Below are 22,236 nucleotides of genomic sequence, written 5' to 3'. Positions count from 1 at the left end.
AGGATTCGAACCTGCGACCGTAGCAGTCGCGCGGTTCCGGACTGAGCGCCTAGAACCGCTAGACCACCGCGGCCGGCTAGAAACTCAAATTTGAAGTACTGGATCATCCTCCATGTAGTCCCGATATTGCCCCTTCTGACTATCACTTGTTTGGTCCACTCAAACAGGCATTAAGGGGCCGTCGATTTGCCTCGGACGCAGCGATGAAAGAAGCGGTGCATTCCTGGCTCGTAACTCAACCGAGAACCTCCTTTTATGAGGGCATCAGGAAGCTTGTACAACGATGGACCAAGTGCGTTGAAACGCAAGGACACTATGTCGAAAAATGATGTTCTTGTAAGTTTCCTGTTAGATTGCAATAAACTTTTATAACTACTTTGCGGATAATAATTGACTTACCCTCGTATGTCCTGTGGCACTTTTTGAGTTTATTTTTTTAGTAAATATAAATCTTTTTCTTTTAATACTACAACATCCCTCTGTTCCACGACCGAGCGACGTGGCGCAATGGTTAGCATACTCGACTCGCATTCGCTAGGACGGCTGTTCAAACTCGCCTCCGGCCATCCTCATTTAGGTTTTTCGTGATTACCCTAAATCGCTTCAGGCAAACGCCGGGATCGTTCTTTTGAAAGGGCACGGCCAACTTCCATCCCAATCCTTCCCTAATCCGATGGGACCGATGACCTCGCTGTTTGGTCCCCTCCCTCAAATCAACCAACCGATCCGTTACAAGTTACTAATCAACAATTTTCGAATAAAACCTAAATTAAAAATTGACAATTTCAATTTTGCTATGTACTCTGTTTATTCTTAAGTAACAGACAATAAGATAACTATCTAGAACAAAAATGTTCCGTAGATTACACAGCCCTTCATACATCCTAAGTTTCTAGACTCTTCACCGCTTCCGGTTTCAAGGTTAATCTAGTAAGGCACTGATTTCGTATGCAAACAAAGGGATCAGAATAAGGTAGCACCTGGTAGGTAGGCAAGACACTTAATGTGAAGGTAACACAGTTACTATCTCAACTAACCAAGGCTACCTGGAACACTACAGTTGTCTACGCTAACTTATGACAGTCTCCGGCAGCCGACGCTAGTTTTACAACTTTAGTGGAACCGCAGACGTTAAACTGGAGTCATATGTAATACGTACTTGAATGTGCAAACGATTAGAATATCATCATAACAGCGCAATACACATTGGAGTAACTGGAGATCGGCAAAATCATTCTTTTCAGCGATCGGATTGGAACTGCTCACGCATTGGAATAAAATGTTTCTTTTTGGTGACTCACCGCTTAACATTCACTGACTCAAACAAAAGAGAGGTAAGTGCGTGTCTTGATAACGTTATTTTGATCTGTTTTCACTGAAAATATAAAACATAAAGGATTATAATTTTTCGTTACATCCATTCTACTTAAAAATTTCCGAAAATTCCTACATTTCATGTTCAGCAAAATTTATAAATATCGCAACAAAAGTCTAAATAATTTTATCTCGTAAATTACATGCATAAAACTCATCGTTGCTACTTTCTTTACGAGGGCTATTCGTTTATTCAGGTCCGATCGGTCACCAAATGGAAACCACAGTTCAAATAAAAAAATTTTATTTGCAACAGTTACACCTCCCAGCTACTTTACATAGTCGCCACTCCGATTTAGAGACCTGTCGTAGCATTGTACCAACTTCCTAATACTCTCGTCATAGAAGGCAGCCGTCTGTGCTTTCCGCCAATACTCTACGCTGGTCTACAGCTATCTGTCTGTGTCAAAATGTCTTCACAGCCAGAAGTTCATGTGAGCAGAGATGAAACTCAGACGGAGCTAGTTGCGGTCAGTATGGTGTTTGTATTCATTGCCCCTGCAGTGTGCAGATGAGAACTGTTATCAAGATGAAAATGCATAAAACGTCGTGTGGCTAGGGCCTCCCGTCGGTTAGACCGCTCGCCGGGTGCAGGTCTTCCGAGCTGGCGCCACGTCGGCGACCTGTGCGTCGATGGGGGATGAAATGATGATAATTGGGACAACACAACACCCAGTCCCTCAGCGGAGAAAATCTCCGACCCAGCCAGGAATCGAACCCGGGCTTTTAGAATTGTCATTCTGTCGTGCTGACCACTCAGCTTCCGGGGGCGGACGTGAAAATGCGTGACAGTTACCTTATGTGGGTTGCATGAAATTCAGCGAAATCTTATACCAGACACTCATAGTTGGCGGGACAGACTACTTTCTAAGCGCCTTTAGGTGCTCACTGTGCGCTCAGAATTAGAAAGAGCGACGTGACGCGATTAATGGGCATGCTAGAGATATTGACCAACACATCCGTACAAAGTTCCATCGGGTTTTCACTGTGTTTTCCATTTCGCCACCGAACGGGCCACAATAAACCAATAATCCTGGAATAATTTTGTTGAAAACAAAATATAATATCAAAAGTACAACAAAATTTAAATTACATTTCTACCTGTTGAAGTATCTAATGTTGCCGTTTACAACTAACAGGGCAATATAAGTGTTCAAGTGGAAGGAACTAATCAGTGTTCTGGTGTGTAAACAAAATTTTACCAATTTTACTCAAACTGCGTCGGCTTCTTTTCTTGGTGCATATCTCTCCTTTTGAGAAGCTGCACTAACAGGACCCAGTCATAGCAGAAGTAAATAATCTTTCCAGAGCCCACTATCCGAGACGATTGTTACAGCAATTATCTGGATTTTCACAAGTTTAAGGAACCACTACTTCTAGTCAAAAGTGTCTCAGACGAAAATTTGCCTACTTCGAGAGTCGCCGCAGCTCCTGAGTCGCGGCTTCCTTGGTGCGACTCATGGTGTTACAGAGCTTCTCCCAAATTGAAGAACCCTCAACCGTTACGGCGGTAAATGGTCACTGATCGTCCTTTTTTTATTTTATTGTATTTCAAAAAGGTTTCTCCAGACAGATCTACTCTTTTTTAAAATGTATAAAGTATAACTCGTGCTTTCACCTTGTCATCAGTCATCTATATTGTCTTTCGGATAGCGTACTGCACAATAAGATTTAAAGAATCTGTGGAGAGCATGAGATATGTGGAATGTTCGAAAGCACATCAGTTGATTTCATATTTGAAGGGTTGTATTATATTGTATGATAACTGACTTTACCCAGTTTGAAGTATTTCCTGAAGTATGTCTCTTTTCAAATTGCAAGCACCCAATAAGGTTCGACGTTAAGATTTTCTGAGTGCATAGAAACCAATATTATTTATTGTTTTCCATCAGTTGTTACCTTTGCCGCAAAAGCACCATTTTTAATTTCATTAGATAACTGGACATTGGAGAGTTTGATAACGTTTTCGAATCAGTAAATTATAATTTGGACAAAGCATATTTATGAATTTAGGTGTTGGATCTATACTACCGTAATTTTATTGAATGTGATTAGTTTTGTAAAATTGGAAAGTTGCGAATTGGTTGTTGCAAATGAAAATGGGTTGGAGGTGAAAGTAGCACAAAAGAAAATAAATCAGCATCTAATCAGGGCCCAAATCACCGTGGCATGCTGGATACACACACTGAGAATCATTTTGATTTGCCGGAAGGAGAATTTCATATGAAGTGGAAGCAGGCATCAGTGAGGACGATTCGTGAGAAACAATTTCTCAAATGCGTACAGAAGGATCAACGTTTGATTGCAGTCTTGACTGGCCTCATGGTTCCAGCGTTCTAGAGGTACTGTTGGGTGCTTGCACATTAGATCTCTCTTCAGGTCTGATATGGAACCAAAAGCACAGACAGTTATCTGCTGGAAATAGCGGCATTTCTCTATTTTTATTATTCAGTTTGGTAAGATGATACCACATATCGCTTGCAGGTCTTCTAGGCAAAGCAATGGGTTGACTTACATCCTGAAGCATTGAAAAATTCGTTACATGGAAAAATAAAATACTATTAAGACGCAGATATTTAACATCAAAAACTTAAAATGAGAACAAATGAACATACAGTGTATTCTGTAATCTATAAATGTTATATGTTCAAATGTGTGTGAATTCGTAAGGGACCAAATTGCTGAGATCATCGGTCCCTAGACTTACACACTATTTAAAGTAACTAATGCTAAGAACAACACACACACCCATGCCCGAGGGAGGAGGGGCCGCGCAATCCGTGACATGGAGCCGCAAACCGTGCGGCCACTCCGCGCGGTAGAAATGAATTCGGATTGAGAAAGCTGTGTCAAGAAGGAATCAGGTCGAAGACTCCTAAGTCGCTCTGTGATTCACTCAGTTTGGAGCCGGGAGCGGTAGGTAAGCGAAGGGCATATTGGTGAACAGTGAATGGTGAGATGGTCGGCGAGTGGTGGGTGGCTGACATGAGGTAGATTATCTGTGTTAAGTCAGAGCTGTAGGAGGGCAGAGAATCAGCCTTGTGAGTCAGTTCCTTGCACCTCACTCGCTCCCAAGTGTGCTACAGAATGTTTCTTGCAAGCTGTCTTCTGAAATCAAGAGAGGAAATAAACGACGAGAAAGTGTTTTCTGTGTTAATGCAGCTTTCGAAAGAACTGACCTTTCTCTGCTTTCTATTCTTTTCATGGCTGACAAAAGCTGCTCACAGTAGTAAGCTATATACATACATACATATGCATCGTCTACGGTGTATTTATCTGCATCTTGGGAGATGTTTGTTACCATAATGGTCTCTGCCATCATCACTAATTCAGGATTTTGCATGAGATGCTGTTGCACCAGCCTGTCGAAGACTCTTGATTGCGCTCACTTACATTACTGTAGAGGCATTTCAGGTCAGAAGAGTTTCCGCTCCTTTTTCCTGAATCACCGATTGTTCATTCCATAGAAGTATCTAGCTGTTTGAACCAGTTTGTACCGTGCAACAGGCATATCTGTGATTTCTGGGTATATATATATCTTTGGTTAGAAGCTACGAAAGTCTTTGGTGCCTGGGTGAGACCAGAGCAGTTTTGAGGGGAGCGAGACTATGGAGCGGGCAGGGACCGTGCAGAGCCAGTGTGGCTGTTTGAGTAAACTGGGTTGATAAATGCTGGCGGTGGGAGCCGGTGTTTGGACGGCAAGGAGTGGATGAACACCTAACTGTGTTTGTACTGACAGAACCTGGGGCAAGTCCGAGCTACTGACCACTGCCCGTCTCGGCAGGCCTTATGAAAAGCTCACTTTTGGAAATACACAAGTGTCAAGCCCTTGGCTTTCGCTCGCCTTCTTGTTCACTGTCATTGTCACAATAGTGAGGATTGTCTAAGGTGAGGCAATTTGGCAGTTTAAGGCTATTTGTCAGTTTATTGCTTGAGTGTATATGGTCAGATATTCTGAGACACGATTATGTGCAAGAAGTGCTGTTTAAACTAAATGAATGAAATCTTAGCTCGTGTATAGCACCAGTCATTTCCAGTATCTAAATAAGTTATACTGAATTTTGCCATTGGAGGCGTTTCTTTCTCACTGTTTAGTGTTCGGATATTTAGATGTGTGTCAGCTCCTAAGGGACCAAACCGCTGAGGTCATCGGTCCCTAGACTTACATCCTACTTAAACTAACTTAAATTTAAACACACACACACACACACACATCCATGCCCGAGGGAGGACTCGAACCTCCGGCAGGAGGGGCCGCGCATTCAGTGACATGGTGCCTCTAACCCGCGGCCACTCCACGCGACTGTTTAGTGATAAAATGTTTTTTTTTCTTTCTTGTAAGTTTCAGGTGACGTTTATTTAATTTGATCCGAAAGCATACGAGTCACTGATCTGTACTAGATTTATGGACCAGTTGTTCACACGAGGTTTGTTAACATTCAGACGCACTTGCAGTGACTGTATTAGCACAGGAGTGCGTCCACTGATGGCAGTTCTTCTTGCTAAGTTGATAGTATTCTGTTCTTTGTATTTTACTTAATTACTGTAATTTGCAATTTATACTCGCGTTTACGTGCGAAAGCGCTGTTGTAAGTTAACAGGTGTAAGTGAGCCCAGGCGACGGTTGGCCGTTGGCTCAATTCAAATTTGTGTATCTTCCTCTCTATTCTGCCTTCTAGTGTGACGTGCTCTCTCGTCACTGGTATTGACAACTGCAATTAAGGCGCCTGTGTATAGGCTTGTTGGTGTTTGGGTGCAGGTGACTCGGGGAGTAATTTAGTTAATTGAATAATCTTGAGGATTTAATATTTTTTTAAGGCTAACTAACATCATTTCAGAAAAAATGACATCTCACATTTGGCTGTGTGGCATCTTTGATTCAGTTTAGGTAAACTCTTCTCATTCTACAAGGTGACATAAATCACGTTTTGATAAACTGTCTTCTACGTTGTTAAAATAACCACACATTTTGTTTAGCTTGTTAGAATAAGCGCCCATTTTCTTTAAGGTACTCACGTGTCCGTCTGTGCTGTAGAATATTAATCGATTTAGGCCAATGATCTGGCCTAATATGATTAATTAAGAAGATCCTTTAACGATTTCATAAAAATTGTTTGTACCAAAGAAAAAAATCATATAAACCGAAGATTGTTAAGTATTTTTGGAAATTGTTTAAATAAAAAGTTTGGTATTGTGATGTAAATTGTTTGTTTATAACAGCACCTTATCACTTCCCTCGCCGGCTACTCTGCAGTTTCACAGTTCAGGGTCGGATTGCCCACCTATACCCGTAAGAAACTATTACACAGCTGGTTTTGATTAAGAAATCGCATTTGCATACTGGTTCTTTGTTAGATGATTACGGTATGCCTCATGTAAGAATTAGATACGTCTACCGTCACATTTCGGAATTCGACTGCAGCACAAACTTAGCTTATCGAGACTGTGGTTTACCATATAGCAATACTACTGCCTGCATCGATAGGGGTCCCATGACTATCATGCAAATACGGAATCAAAGGATTCGAGCGGGCCGCTGAAGGCAGTGCAGGATGTCAGTGGCTCTGAGTGACTAGCATCTGACAGGACCTGCACATTGTTCGCTCAGTCGTGCATTATCGTACAATCATATTATGTTTCAGATTATGGGCTCAGTTGCAGAAAGACGAGTATCCCCTCAGACAATGGGACGACGTCTGAAGCATCACAGAGTGTGAACATGGTGACCATTCTTTGTGGCTTCCACAGACGTGGAAGTGGAGAGGTGTGCCCAGTGTCAACAGTGGACACAAGACTACTATAATGTTGACTCAGATGCATCGCAATTGGACAAGGGGCGTCCAATAAATAACGCAAAATATTTTTTCTTGGCAAATTTTTGAAAAAATGTGGAATTTATTGTGGGACATCGTGGTATATTCCCGCTTCAGCCCCTATAGTTTCATGAAGTTCCGATAGCTGGCGGCGCTATATGAAGCCTTCGAAATGGCGTCTGTGACTGAGGTACGTTCCAAGCAGAGAGCTGTCATTGAGTTTCTAGTGGTGTAAAACCAGAGCGTGTCAGATATTCGTAGGCGGTTGCAGAATTTACACGAAGACATGGCAGTGAAACAAAAGCACTGAGTCTTTGGGCGAGACGTCCGTGATCATCTACCCTGCAGCCCGGATCTCGCACCTTCCGACTTCCATCTGTTTGACCCAATGAAGGATGCATTCCGCAAGAAGCAGTAGTTTGATGACGGGAACATTATTGATGCAGCAAGACGCTGGCTCCAATGTCTACCAGTTGACTGGTACCATGCGGACAAACAAGCTCTCTTAATAATGTGGCGTAAGGCCGTCGCTTTGAACAGAGATCATGTTCAGAAACAGTATTTTGCAGCAAAAAGGTACAAAATGGTTCAAATGGCTCTAAGCACTATGGAACGTAACATCTGAGGTCATCAGTGCCCTAGACGTAGAACTACTTAAACCTAACTAACCTAAGGACATCACACACATCCATGCCCGAGGCAGTATTCGAACCTGCGACCGTAGCAACAGCGCGGTTCCGGACTGAAGCGCCTAGAACCCCTCGGTCACAACGGCCGGCCAGCCAAAAGGGTGGTGTACAATATAGCGTATTGGAATCCTGAATAAAACCAACCTGCACCCAGAAAAAATGTGATCCATCACTAACTGAGGGCCCCCCCGTACATGCAGCTTCACTGTGGATTCATCCATGTGCAAGGCTCAAAAAGAATGAACAATGGTGGACTACATTTATCACTGTCGTACAGGCTCAGTGCCTGTCGTGATGGTGTGGCTTGGCATTTGGTACACAACAAGATCTTCTCTGCTCCACACAGCCGGTAATTTGGCGAGCAGGTGTTACGTTGATGACGTGTTAAGGAGGTTTGTTCTGGCCTTCATTCAAGGTCTCAGTGACGCTATCTTTCAGCAAGATAATTCAAGACCACACGTTGGCCATATTATTCGGACCTTCCTCGATACACAAGGTGTTCCATCGTTGTCCTGGCGAGCGCATTCTCCAGAGAGATTCGAGCTCACCTACAATTTTTTTGCTGCTAAGCGGCTGTAAGAGGGAAAGAGGGAAGTGGGGAAATGAAAGTGGAAAACAAAGCACTCTCCGTCGGATCTACAAGATGGTTTCCGGAATGTAGACGTCGACATAGATTTACCGTTGTTTCTGATGAGCAACCACACCCTCCTACACGAAGCCCGGATAGCAATAACAACTATGTTTTTGTATGCACTAAGGACATATAAATTTAAGGCTCTTACGACAGTATGTATAGCTTGCTTTTCGGAGGAGGTATGTGATGACATGCAGTTTTCTGTGGAAAAAATTGCCCTTATTGGTGGACCACTCGCATTTCTTTTTTGTTTCTGTAACGCTGCTTTCTTTCTTTTGCTTGTGCCGTTTTTCCCGCGGATACGCAGGGTCGGCATGGTTAATCGGATGTGGCAATGTTAGTTGAATGGGTGGCTGGATGCCCTTCCTGCCGCCATCCCGTACCCCCCCCCCCCCCCCCCCGGGAAGGAATTAGTGTACCCCCACTGTCTGGGACTACTGTAATCCATAGAATAGTGCGAAAGTGTTCAGATGTCTGCGAGGCGTGTGACTGAGGCGGGACGTGGGGACCAGCCCGGTATTCACCTAGGGGGAGATGATGTTTTAACTACTGACGACGCCTTTGGCACAATTGTTTTAGGAATCTCCGTTGCAGGATGTAATTTTAGTGAATTTTACTTCTCACGAAGGTATATTTAGACATACCGAAACCGTGGTCAAGAATTTTAATAAATCTTTATCCTGCAACTCTTTTGGCTGTCATCATTTACCGTGAAGAATTTCAACAGTTGCTGTTTCAGCCATGTTTAAAATCTTAAAAAAATGTTGTCGTAAAAATAAAATGTTTATGAACCCGAAATCTTCTTGAAAGATTACAATAGTGTATCGAACCGTGAGTCGAGCCCGGAACTTTCTTTCCCGGACCGAATGCACTGCCAATTGAGCCAAGCAAACACCACTCATCAACAGCTTCAACACTTTCAGTTCTGTCAGTACCAGTCTATCTATCGCTTGCGCCTTTGTCCCTCATTGTGCGCGGATTTGGCGTGGTTAATTCGGATTTCGCATGTTAATGTGAAGGGGTGGCCAGATGCCCTTCCTGCCGCCACCTCGTACCCCCCTGCGACGGAATCAGAGTACCCCATCTGTCTGTGTCTAGTGGACTAGTGGAAATCATGGAAAAATGGGGATGTGTTGCAAATGTCTGCGAGACGTGGAACTGAGGCGGGACGTGGGGACCAGCCCGGTATTCATCTAGAGGGATGTGGAAAACCGCCTAAAAACCACATCCATGCTGGCCGGCACACCGGCCCTCGTCGTTAATCCGGCGAGCGGATTCGATCCGGGGCCGGCGCGCCTACCCGAGTCCAGGAAGCAGCACGTTAGCGCGCTCGGCTAACCTGGCGGGTCTCTGCAACGCTGCTGTGGTGCATTAATTTTGTAACAGAGCAGGATAGCGAGCCGAAAATGTCCTGTACGTGCCTCTAAACCACAGCAGGCCAGCTATAGAAAGTGAGCGGTGGAGGGAAGGAGACAGTAGTACACAAAGTGTCCCTCGGCGCTCACTATAAGTTAGCTTGCCGAGTATAGACTATGTGTAGATACCGCCTGTGGAAGTGAGACGTGAAGTGAGGTGTGGCGAGGAGAGGCGAGCTGACCTGGAATTGCGCAGTCGCGTTGAACAGCTGTCGGATCGGCCTGCTGCGCAGGCAGGGCATCAGCGAGGGCGGCTCCCAGTAGCAGCCCAGCAGCGCCGCCAGCGTCCTCACGGTGGCCGCTGCCTGCCGAGGCTGCTGCGCGCCCAGCCACCAGTCCAGCCACACGCCACTCTGGGAGATGGCGCGCGAGAACAGACCTGCCAGGCATCGAGCGTCGTCACAGTCACTGCAGGACCGACGAGTCCCTACCTATCAGCAAGCTCAACGATCAACTTCATATCTGGACGGTAACTTACACCAGATCGTTGTAACACTCCGGTTTATTTTACTGACTTATCCCGCTCGATCTGGATCTGATAGCAGCCCAAAATAGATAATAATTAATGTGACCGTGTACATAATGGGGCTGGCAATCGGATTGGACTGCTACGGAGATGTTACATTCCATTCTGTCCTTCTCGAATGCTGTAATAATGAAATGTCTGGTGGCAAGAAGAACAACAACACAGCTTCATTAATCAGCGACCTATATTCATCACAAAAACACCAAAATAAGGAGACAGTCACTGCCTTCGTTGTACAGAATTAATAACGGCTAATCTCAGCACAGGCCTCTTCGTTGTTCATTATCGTCACACGCAAATTTTAATCACTGTAAACCAACACTGCAATCCAACACTGCAATCCAAATAATGCCGGCGCGGTAGACGCGAAAATACAAATATCGGCACTGAAATATCACTGAATCACTCTATTAATTATACTTTTTTACTTTCCCGAATATTCCTAACACAAAGGGGTTAAACCACGGCGATGGCCACTCCCTTTGTCGGTACGGTCTTGCATTCCAGCAACAGACCTCCACCCGGCTCGGCCCACAGCGCGTACCACACTCCACTCTCTCAACACTCGCTCTCGCTCTCGCAACCCGACACACACTATCGATTGTTTGTCCTGTCGACCTGTGCTGTCGCAAAACTTATAGTAAGGGCCTACGGACCCCTTACATCCCCGCCCTCGAAAACTTCTTTGAAGCCACAGGCGTAAAAGAATCGGCTAGGGAATTAGACCTCACTACATATGAACCAAACACACAGTGCAAATAAGCAATGAAATTACAATCACCAAGAAAATCCTTGACTCCGGTAGTGGGCTGCCTCTACAATAATATTCTACAAAAAGTTATTACATCTCAAAAATATGGCATTGTCCAAATAACACAGAACATCAATCCTACTTACTTAACATAGCATGGTAAATATTTTTTATAACTTATCTTACCAAAAATTTCCAACAACTTTTCACTTTCAAAGGTTAGTACGAGTCATTAACTACATATCTGTTATAACTTGCTATAGCAAAGACAAGAAGAGAACTAGTTGAATGCCAGCTACCCCTTTGGTATGCCGTCCTTTCAGCGGGGTTCGTGCCGTCCATACTACTATCACTCTGATTTATAACTCACTTGGCCAACACTTATAAAAGTTAAGGAAGAAATTCACAACTTATTGCTACAGCAAAGACAAGAAAACAAACTAGGTGAATGCCAGGTACCCCTTTGGTATGCCGTCCTTTCAGCGGGGTTCGTGCTGTCCATACTACTATCACTCTAGTTTATAACTCACTTGGCTAACACACATAAAAGATAAGGAAGAAATTCACAACTTATTCATTACAGATTCCATAATTTTAAATGCTACATTGTACCGCTGAGCATGTCTTACATAATTATTTGCAACACTACAACTAACGTGGTCACCCAATGAAAAAATTTTAAACTACTGATCATTTCATTTTGCCAAACCTTACTGCTATATGTGAATTGTTATCAAGAAAGCTTAGATGAGAGGTACAATATTTCCTGTTATATTCACACTAATTCAAATCCACTATATAGATATTTGTCATTCATTACTCAGTGCTAGAATTCTGCTTCTAAAGTTTGACCTACGTATAACCATAATTGACTCTGATAGCTAATTGGATACATGAATTACTAATTATTCATTAGTTACACTTTGTTTTAACAGCATACTTCAGATAAACATGTATACCTACAAATAACTTGCAAACAGATGTTGCTCATGTGCTAAATCACATACTTCAATATTTCAAACATCTCATACTCCATACTCTTCATTACACATAACTTAACACCAACTTCAACTGCAAATACATATATATCTTCAACCTATATCAATCTTCCATATACTTCAATACTTCAAATATCTCATACTCAATACACATCATTACGACATAACTCCCTCAACTTAACAGCAACTTCAACTGCATATATATCTTCAACCTACATCAACTCTCCATATTCGCTGCAATAACCACATAAAAATACTACTTCAGGCTCCTTAGCCTCTCCATTCATCATATTTCACATCATTTATTCGAACAACTATCTCCTTGTGTATTTGTTTCTTTATATGTTCATCTACTTACAAGCTGATACATTACTTCAATTTTCTTACAACAATTTGACCTTTTCATGCCTCATAAAACAACTCTATAAGATTACACAAATCTTGTTTGACCAATTAGCTTCCCACGAAATTTTGTATACATTAGCTTTTTTATCTGGTTCTCATTTTATTACTTCTGGCACTATTCACTTTGTAATGTACTCACACTAAACTGAGCTTTCAACTTATTGATTCTTTGACACCTCACACACTACATCAACAGCAACTACTACAAATTTACTACATGGTTCCTGACTGAATTACTTGGATGACCACTACCAATCCTAACTACTACACTAATTTTCTTAACCTAAGGATAGAGAAAGATGGTAGAGGAGTGACACTTGAAATTAGAAATAAAGTCTCACCCAGCTGGGAGTGTACCAGTCGCCACTTGGTATACCAGCAAAAGAGTTGCTAGCTCCCTACACCTTTACTTGGATGACCACTACCAATCCTAACTACTACTCACTAACTTTCTTAACCTAAGGATAGAGAAAGATGGTAGAGGAGTGACACTTGAAATTAGAAATAAAGTCTCACCCAGCTGGGAGTGTACCAGTCGTCACTTGGTATACCAGCAAAAGAGTTGCTAGCTCCCTACACCTTAACTTTCTTCAACTCGTACCTCTTCCTCATCTGGGTTATCCCTGTTCTCGTGTGAGTAGTACCTTTTTATGTTTTCCACATGTTCCTTACCATGCACTCTCTTTGTCCGTGCATACTCCAACTCCACCGTGTTAGGATGACCAATTTTTATAATTCTGTATGGTCCCTTATAAACGTGGTTGAATTTATTTATTTCAGAGTTTATTTTCTTTGATTTTGCATGAACCTTAGTCCCTTCCTTCTTCTTGATTCCCCAAGTGAAGGCCTCGCCTTCTATTGCAACCCTCTGATTATCCTCTTCTCGTCGCATGGCTACAGCATTTCCCAGATTGACAGCCAATTGGTTTTGACTATTTTCTATCCCCTTAACTGCATCATTGCATTGTTTCTGCATCTGCGTCACCTCGGCGATCCTTTCTCCCAATTCGGCTTTAGTTTCTTCAACATCGTCTTCTATCTTTTCTGTCAACTTTTCTTCCATCTTCTCCATGTCTCCCTGGACTTGGTCTACGCTCTTCTGTAACTTCCTCTCTCTCTCTCATCGATGTCCATCTTCAGTCGTTCTTGTAACTCCTGCATTTCCTTGTTCAGATTACATTCCATCTTCATCTACGATGTTTTGATCTCTTGTGCTATAGTTTCTTGTAAATCTTCCTTTAATGATTTGCGGAATATTTCTTCCCTTTCCCTAGCTTCTTGTAAACCTTTCTCTAATGATATGCTATTTTCTTGTAAACCTTTCTCTAATGATGTGTTAGTTTCTTGTAAACCTTTCTCTAATGATGCGTTAGTTTCTTGTAAACCCTTTAGTGATGCGGTATTCTCCTTTATCAAGTCTACCAACATCGACCACTTATCTGCATCCTCTGAAACTGACTTATTTCTCATCGTTTGTCCCGGTGTCTTGGGATAACTAGTTGAATGTGCTAATGGGCTATCTAATGACACTCCATAATCACTGATTCCCGAATCATCTCTGTCTTCCTGTCCTATCCCTTTCCTTTCAACTACTGCCTCACAAACCTGCTTATCTTCAGTAGACATGTTTGTTTATTTTTAATGCACAGGCAAGGGATATAAAATAACTTCTAGCAACCCAAAACACTCCTAATTATCAGGAACCCAAACAAACAGTACCTGAAGTATTCTTCAATTAATCCTTAAATTGATACAATATGCAAGAGCATCGAACATAACAACTCTCAAAACCTAATCACTTCAAATATCAATTTTCACATACACAGCTTATGTAAAATGTTTTAAATAAGATAAATCATACTATTCATAAAATCTATACATATAAAATCCCCCAAAAACAATAAGCATATCTGTATAATTATCATTTAGACAGCGCAGTATGCATAAATAAGTATGCTCAATTTCAGAGTATTTTTCGCAAACTTTTCGGAAATTACTGCAATTGGGCACTTTTCCTAACACGCAATTCAGTTTACAAACGTTTATTTACCGCGAAAACTGCACATTGCAATTTAATGTTATGTCAACCAGTCGTCTCCACTCACCAACCGACGTTACCACGAGTCGCGATGTTTTGACGTTTGAAGTGGGCGTGGCGCTGTACTGCCGCCGGAACCGCGTGAGGTTTCGCTGTGGTGGGACGTCATAGTTCTCAGCCGGCTGTTCCGTGGCGCTGCAGGCGGGCATAGTTTGTAGTTCGGCTGCTAGATGTCGGGATGGCGCTCGGTGTTTCGAAGTCGCGCGGCTTGCTGTGGCGGGCGTGTGAAATCACCTTGCAGATCGAAGCTCTTTGGCGCAACTGTTACACGTGTCTGTGTGACGTCACTCAATAATTGCGTCGCCACAATACATTGTCGTCCGCATACCAGTTTATGGGTCCACATGAAGCTGTCTGTATTTCACTATTCAAAAAACAATTTCAGTCACAATATTACTATTAAACACTTCTTTAAATCTTTCGTGACGAATTCTTGGCTCGTTTTGCTATTTTAAGGTTCACACGTGACTTTCTTTGGTGTTCACTTTTCACAGTTTTTCGTGCGGATTTACGCGTTTGCACATTACAACACAGCTTATTGACACTATTATTCTCATCTAAAATGGCAAGAAAAAGTTTAGTCACAATCGTAAGGTGCTATTACTTCATATTGTTCACAATGCACTGTTTCTTGTCGCGATATTAAAGTTTATGCTCTGTCCCGATTCAACACTGGAAAATATTTTCTTCGCGTTAAATAAGATAAAATTACCTATTGTTCTTTGCGATTCGTCCGAAAATTGCACTTGTCCTTTCACGGTAAGCCAAGGGTGTAACACTCCGGTTTATTTTACTGACTTATCCCGCTCGATCTGGATCTGATAGCAGCCCAAAATAGATAATAATTAATGTGACCGTGTACATAATGGGGCTGGCAATCGGATTGGACTGCTACGGAGATGTTACATTCCAATCTGTCCTTCTCGAATGCTGTAATAATGAAATGTCTGGTGGCAAGAAGAACAACAACACAGCTTCATTAAGCAGCGACCTATATTCATCACAAAAACACCAACATAAGGAGACAGCCACTGCCTTCGTCGTACAGAATTAATAACGGCTAATCTCAGCACAGGCCTCTTCGTTGTTCATTATCGTCACACGCAAATTTTAATCACTGTAAACCAACACTGCAATCCAACACTGCAATCCAAATAATGCCGGCGCGGTAGACGCGAAAATACAAATATCGGCACTGAAATATCACTGAATCACTCTATTAATTATACTTTTTTACTTTCCCGAATATTCCTAACACAGAGGGGTTAAACCACGGCGATGGCCACTCCCTTTGTCGGTACGGTCTTGCATTCCAGCAACAGACCTCCACCCGGCTCGGCCCACAGCGCGTACCACACTCCACTCTCTCAACACTCGCTCTCGCTCTCGCAACCCGACATACACTATCGATTGTTTGTCCTGTCGACCTGTGCTGTCGCAAAACTTATAGTAAGGGCCTACGGATCCCTTACATCGTCCTCCAGTGCAAACAAAGAGATTTGAATCTGACTGTTCTGAGTACATAACTTCCCTTGTTTCATTTCATATCTGGAAACTAGAAAGCGGAAAACGTCTTATACTCTCAACAAACAGAGAAGAGATTTGAATGTGACTGATGTTTTGTAATGTGGTGGAGGGGGGGGGGGGCGGGGGGCACCGCGTTTTGGTGTGGGCCCATTCCATTTCTTGATATACAGGCTGAAGAAAAAATGTCGCACTTACTAGTCGGTATGCGATTCCTCAAGCCGGTTCACAAAAAAAAGTATATCTAGCAAAACCCATTCCCGCCAATAGGTTCAACAGAATTGCGATTTAAAAAAGGAGGATCTGCCTGTTGCGGGTTTTCAAATAGAAAATGTGGTGAGTGGCTCTCAACTACGTACCCTCTCACTCAGAGATGAAATATTGAAAGTTTTGTCTGGTTTAGTTGTCTAGGGGCTGGGATACGTAGTTGCCGCATTACAAGCCAAATACTGCTGAGTCTACAGTATACAATATGAATATACACATAAATCGAATGGTCGAAGGTTCCTATCACTAGGCAATTGCGAATTTTGAATGTGACATAGAAATTTATAAACGAAAGATTGTAATTAAATAAAACCTGCAGGTACTATTTTTAACGACTTTAATGACGAGTACGATAGCAGAAGCACCTTTAAGAATGCCGTTTATTACTGCAAAACACTTATTGGTGTCGATGGTCAGCAATTAAATAAAATATAAGTTCAATAACAGGGAAACAATAAATTCCTACTTCACTTAATTAATTATGAACACAGTTCGCGAGATATTCACGAGTAAAGGCATACTACATCTGCACTGCAGAAGCCACGGAAATCTCACAAGTGCACAAGTCGTCACTAAGAAATATTTCTATTTCCCGTGACCACACGCAAACGGCTCCACTCTCCATGTTTTCCTCCGACTGCCCGTCGCGCCTCCTCGTCCAGCACTTTTACCCTCGTGTCCTGTGCGACCCGATGCTCCTCCCCCACTTCCATACAGTCTCCTCATTAACGAGCGCTATGATTGCCTAGAACGCTCCCGCCCTTTCTCCAAGCCAATGCACACTCACCAACATATTGAAACATATACGAAATACTGGATTTACATTTAAATAACTTGAAATTAAATGATTATTCCTACACCTGGACCATAAACACGCTCTAACACACATTATTAAATACATAAACAAATCAAATGAACACATATCAAAGGAATAGAAGCAAAAGATAGGCCAGTAGCATAATGTCTCTGCGCTTTCTAAAACACAGTAAATATTTAACCAGTTTCTTCATGAATACTATATATCGGATATAAACAAAGACATAGACGAATAAATATATTTATAAGCATGCTGCTACCGTTTTTTTGTGTAACTGTGGAGTACTTACAGCCTGACGCGATCAATAGTAATCGGCCACTTTGACCTCCAATAACGCATATACTATTCAAGTTGCATGCGTGCAGTTCATACCATTTAGGTTTACATTAATAGCTTTCTAAAGACACCTCGATCGACAAAATCGGATGAACCGTTCAGATTTTGTAAATTCGTTGCTGGGTGTTACTTGCATAATTTACAGTCAGATACTACACTTTAAACTAATAAAGACATTGAATATCTGATTACACCATTAGAATCGTCGTGCAAATAATGGTAATGTACATGCTCCTTTTTAAGGTATCATGATTCCTCTGGCTATTATTAATTTCTACGTGAACTGTGAAATGCCTGTCATTATGGTTTCACGAAGTCCGGCATCTTTGGCACTCCCGGCATACAAATCTCCTTCATCGACACAAAGCACAGTCCTCGTCGCAGCATCAACATGGAGTTCCCAGCCACGCGATCAGCCTGGACAAGGCGCTAACGTACTATATGCTGTAACTACATGCAGCGTGGCAATCAACAGATAGCATGAACTCGGCGGTGTGCCACAGCTGTCAGTCCCGTTAACTCCGCAAGAGGAGGCAATGCCGTTGGAAACGATACGCAGACTCACCGGTATTCTACTTGCATTCGCTCCAAACTTTTTTTTCAGTTAAAGTATCAAACTGTAGCCTCGCACAACTCCACATGGAAGGTTATATAAGACGTCTGGCTTGCCTCCTTCCATTTATACTAAATTTATCTGCCTCTTATCAGGACTGGCGATAGGCAGGACACTTTAGATGCGTCTACTTAAAGTCTCATTATGTTGATTTATTACAGGGAAATGTTGTTGTTGTTGTCTTCACTCCTGAGACTGGCTTGATGCAGCTCTCCATGCTACTCTATCCTGTGCAAGCTTCTTCATCTCCCAGTACTTACTGCAACCTATATCCTTCTGAATCTGCTTAGTGTATTCATCTCTTGGTCTCCCTCTACGATTTTTGCCCTCCACGCTGCCCTCCAATGCCAAATTTGTGATCCCTTGATGCCTCAGAACATGTCCTACCAACCGGTCCCTTCTTCTTGTCAAGTTGTGCCACAAACTCCTCTTCTCCCCAATTCTATTCAATACCTCCTCATTAGTTATGTGAACTACCCATCTAATCTACAGCATTCTTCTGTAGCACCACATTTCGAAAGCTTCTACTCTCATCTTGTCCAAACTATTTATCGTCCATGTTTCACTTCCATACATGGCTACACTCCATACAAATACTTTCAGAAAGGACTTCCTGACACTTAACTCTATACTCGATGTTAACAAATTTCTCTTCTGCAGAAACCCTCTCCTTGCCACTGCCAGTCTACATTTTATATCCTCTCTACTTCGACCATCGTCAGTTATTTTGCTCCCCAAATAGCAAAACTCCTTTACTACTTTAAGTGTCTCATTTCCTAATCTAATTCCCTCAGATCACCCTACTTAATTCGACTACATTCCATTATCCTCGTTTTGCTTTTGTTGATGTTCATATTATATCCTCCGTTCAAGACACTGTCCATTCCGTTCAACTGCCCTTCCAAGTCCTCTGCTGTCTCTGACAGGATTACAATGTCATCGGCGAACCTCAAAGTTTTTATTTCTTCTCCATACACTTTAATACCTGCTCCGAATTTTTCTTTTGTTTCCTTTACTGCTTGCTCAATATACAGATTGAATAAGATCTGGGACAGGCTACAACCCTGCCTCACTCCCTTCCCAACCGCTGCTTCCCTTTCATGCCCCTCGACTCTTATAACTGCCATCTGGTTTCTGTACAAATTGTAAATAGCCTTTCGCTCCCTGTATTTTACCCCTGCCACCTTTAGGATTTGAATGAGAGTATTCCAGTCAACATTGTCAAAAGCTTTCTCTAAGTCCACAAATGCTAGAAATGTAGGTTTGCCTTTCTTTAATCTATTTTCTAAGATAAGTCGTAGGGTCAGTATTGCCTCACGTGTTCCAACATTTCTGCGGAATCCAAACTGATCTTCGCCGAGGTCGGCTTCTACCAGTTTTTCCATTCGTCTGTAAAGAATTCGCGTTATTATTTTGCAGCTGTGACTTATTAAACTGATAGTTCGGTAATTTTTACATCTGTCAACACCTGCTTTCTTTGGGATTGGAATTATTATATTCTTCTTGAAGTCTGAGGGTATTTCGCCTGTCTCATACATCTTGCTCACCAGATGGTAGAGTTTTGTCAGGACTGGTTCTCCCAAGGCCGTCAGTAGTTCCAATGGAATGTTGTCTACTCCTGGGGCCTTGTTTCGACTCAGGTCTTTCAGTGCTCTGTCAAACTCTTCACGCAGTATCGTATCTCCCATTTCATCTTCATCTACATCTTCTTCCATTTCCATAATACTGTCCTCAAGTACATCGCCATTGTATAGCCCCCCTACATGCTCGTTCCACCTTTCTGCTTTCCCTTCTTTGCTTAGAACTGCGTTTCCATCTGAGCTCTTCATGTTCATACAAGTGGTTCTCTTATCTCCAAAGGTTTCTTTAATTTTCCTGTAGGCAGTATCTATCTTACCCCTAGTGAGATAAGCCTCTACATCCTTACATTTGTCCTCTAGCCATCACTGCTTAGCCATTTTGCACTGCCTGTCGATCTCATTTTTGAGACGTTTGTATTCCCTTTTGCCTGCTTCATTTACTGTGTTTTTATATTTTCTCCTTTCATCAATTAAATTCAATAATTCTTCTGTTACCCAAGGATTTCTACTAGCCCTCATCTTTTTACCTACTTGATCCTCTGCTGCCTTCACTACTTCAACCCTCAGAGCTACCCATTCTTCTTCTACTGTATTTCTTTCCCCCATTCTTGTCAATTGTTCCCTTATGCTCTCCCTGAAACTCTGTACAACCTCTGGTTTAGTCAGTTTATCCAGGTCCCATCTCCTTAAATTCCCACCTTTTTGCAGTTTCTTCAGTTTTAATCTACAGTTCATAACCAATAGATTGTGATCAGAGTCCACATCTGCCCCTGGAAATGTCTTACAGGGAAATGTATTTTATAAAATTTCAGTGGTCGTCGGTAAAGGGCCTAATAGTTCCAGTCTGTGAATACATGAGAAATGCACAGCTCGCACACTACTCTGAAAGCGGTAGGTATGTCGTGGGGAACAAGAAATTTGTGTCGGTTTGCACGTGTCAAGTGGCCATCCGGCAGAAGTTTACGGAACTTACTAGATCGTGGTTAGCGGCCTGTGACAGGACTCGCCTCTTGAGATGGCCTAGGGCAACAGTTTCACGTGCTTCCTGGGACATCGTAATTTATGGCGGAGACGTACAAGCCTTGGAATGCTGATTCGCTCATCGCCAGCTGCCGTCAGGAAGGAATTTCAAAGAGAAACTAGCGAGGAAGATGTGCTCTGATTTGCACATGACTGACGACATTCTGCGATGGGGATTTGTTAAATATGGCATTGACAGGCTATTGGAAGAAGAGAGTAACATTTTTCCTGACTGGCGTCTGTGGACAAATTGGCGCAAACTGCCGTGGCGGTAGCTGGTGGAGGAAAAAGAAACACTCTTGCTTTGATGGTAGATGGAGACAGATCGCTGGTTCGAGACGCCGTGCCTCTTGGAGATGTTCGAGTCCTCACGAGAGAGATTCTGATTCTCCAATACGCCCACGGTCCTCCTGCTTACCACCTTAGCAGATTGGTGAGAGCATACTTCAGCACGCCGGCCGCGGTGGTCTCGCGGTTCTAGGCGCGCAGTCCGGAACCGCGCGACTGCTACGTCTGCAGATCCGAATCCTGCCTCGGGCATGGATGTGTGTGATGTCCTTAGGTTAGTTAGGTTTAAGTAGTTCTAAGTTCTAGGGGACTGATGACCACAGCTGTTAAGTCCCATAGTGCTCAGAGCCATTTGAACCATGCTTCAGCACGACTCACTGGGTGGGATTCAATGTCACGTGCCACAGCTCCGCTAAACCCGATTCAAGCCATAGTTTCGTTTGTTGTGATACTCAGTCAACCACCGGAGTTTCTAAATTAATCGTCGGGTTGTATTAGATTCATGATTTAATATGCAGCTAGTATACGGTGGCCATCACTTCGCTTGTCTACCTTGTTAGATGCCGTCAGCAACTAACTTTGTTTTTTTTTTTTTTTGTACAATGCTGATACGAATACTTTGTAATTCTTCAATATAATAAATAATCGGTTTATTATTCATTTCTTTTTCTTTAAGCAACACGTAGTTCCCTTCAAGTCACTGGTTTATTCTATTCATTGAATGGATAGTTAAATAGTAGCATCATTGCAATTTCCCATCTTACGATTCTATGTTAGGACATTTCAAGACAGCGATTCCGTTGGGTAATTTGCAATTAACATGGAGCGTTAAGGGAGTGTAACGGAATCTGGGTAGGTCCATTACTCTGATAGATTTCACAGTATTACACAGCCCGGGATATTGCTCACAATGCGGTATCTTGTGTATTTCTTTCTGTTACCCTTACCTTATTTAAACATTAAGACATAACATGAACTAGTTACAGACGTAAAGGACCACGTTTTTTCGCCGACGACACAAATAAAGCCAACAGAAAATAACAATGCATACAGTAACATCATCTGAATTCAATGAGGCCCAAAAAACC

General features: G+C 42.5%; 1 protein-coding gene across 1 annotated transcript in view; it reads right to left on the bottom strand.

Moving 5' to 3' along the window:
- Positions 1–22,236, bottom strand: part of LOC124775909 (juvenile hormone esterase-like) — a 124,309-nt gene that overhangs the window by 44,568 nt on the left and 57,505 nt on the right. Inside the window, exon 5 of the mRNA XM_047250745.1 lies at positions 10,108–10,304. Coding sequence (XP_047106701.1) covers positions 10,108–10,304 — 197 coding nt within the window. The remainder of the gene's footprint in view (positions 1–10,107; positions 10,305–22,236) is intronic.

The sequence above is a fragment of the Schistocerca piceifrons genome, chromosome 2, assembly GCF_021461385.2.
Source record: "Schistocerca piceifrons isolate TAMUIC-IGC-003096 chromosome 2, iqSchPice1.1, whole genome shotgun sequence".
Taxonomy (NCBI): Eukaryota; Metazoa; Arthropoda; class Insecta; order Orthoptera; family Acrididae; genus Schistocerca; species Schistocerca piceifrons.
This window is presented reverse-complemented; position numbering and strand designations above follow the sequence as displayed.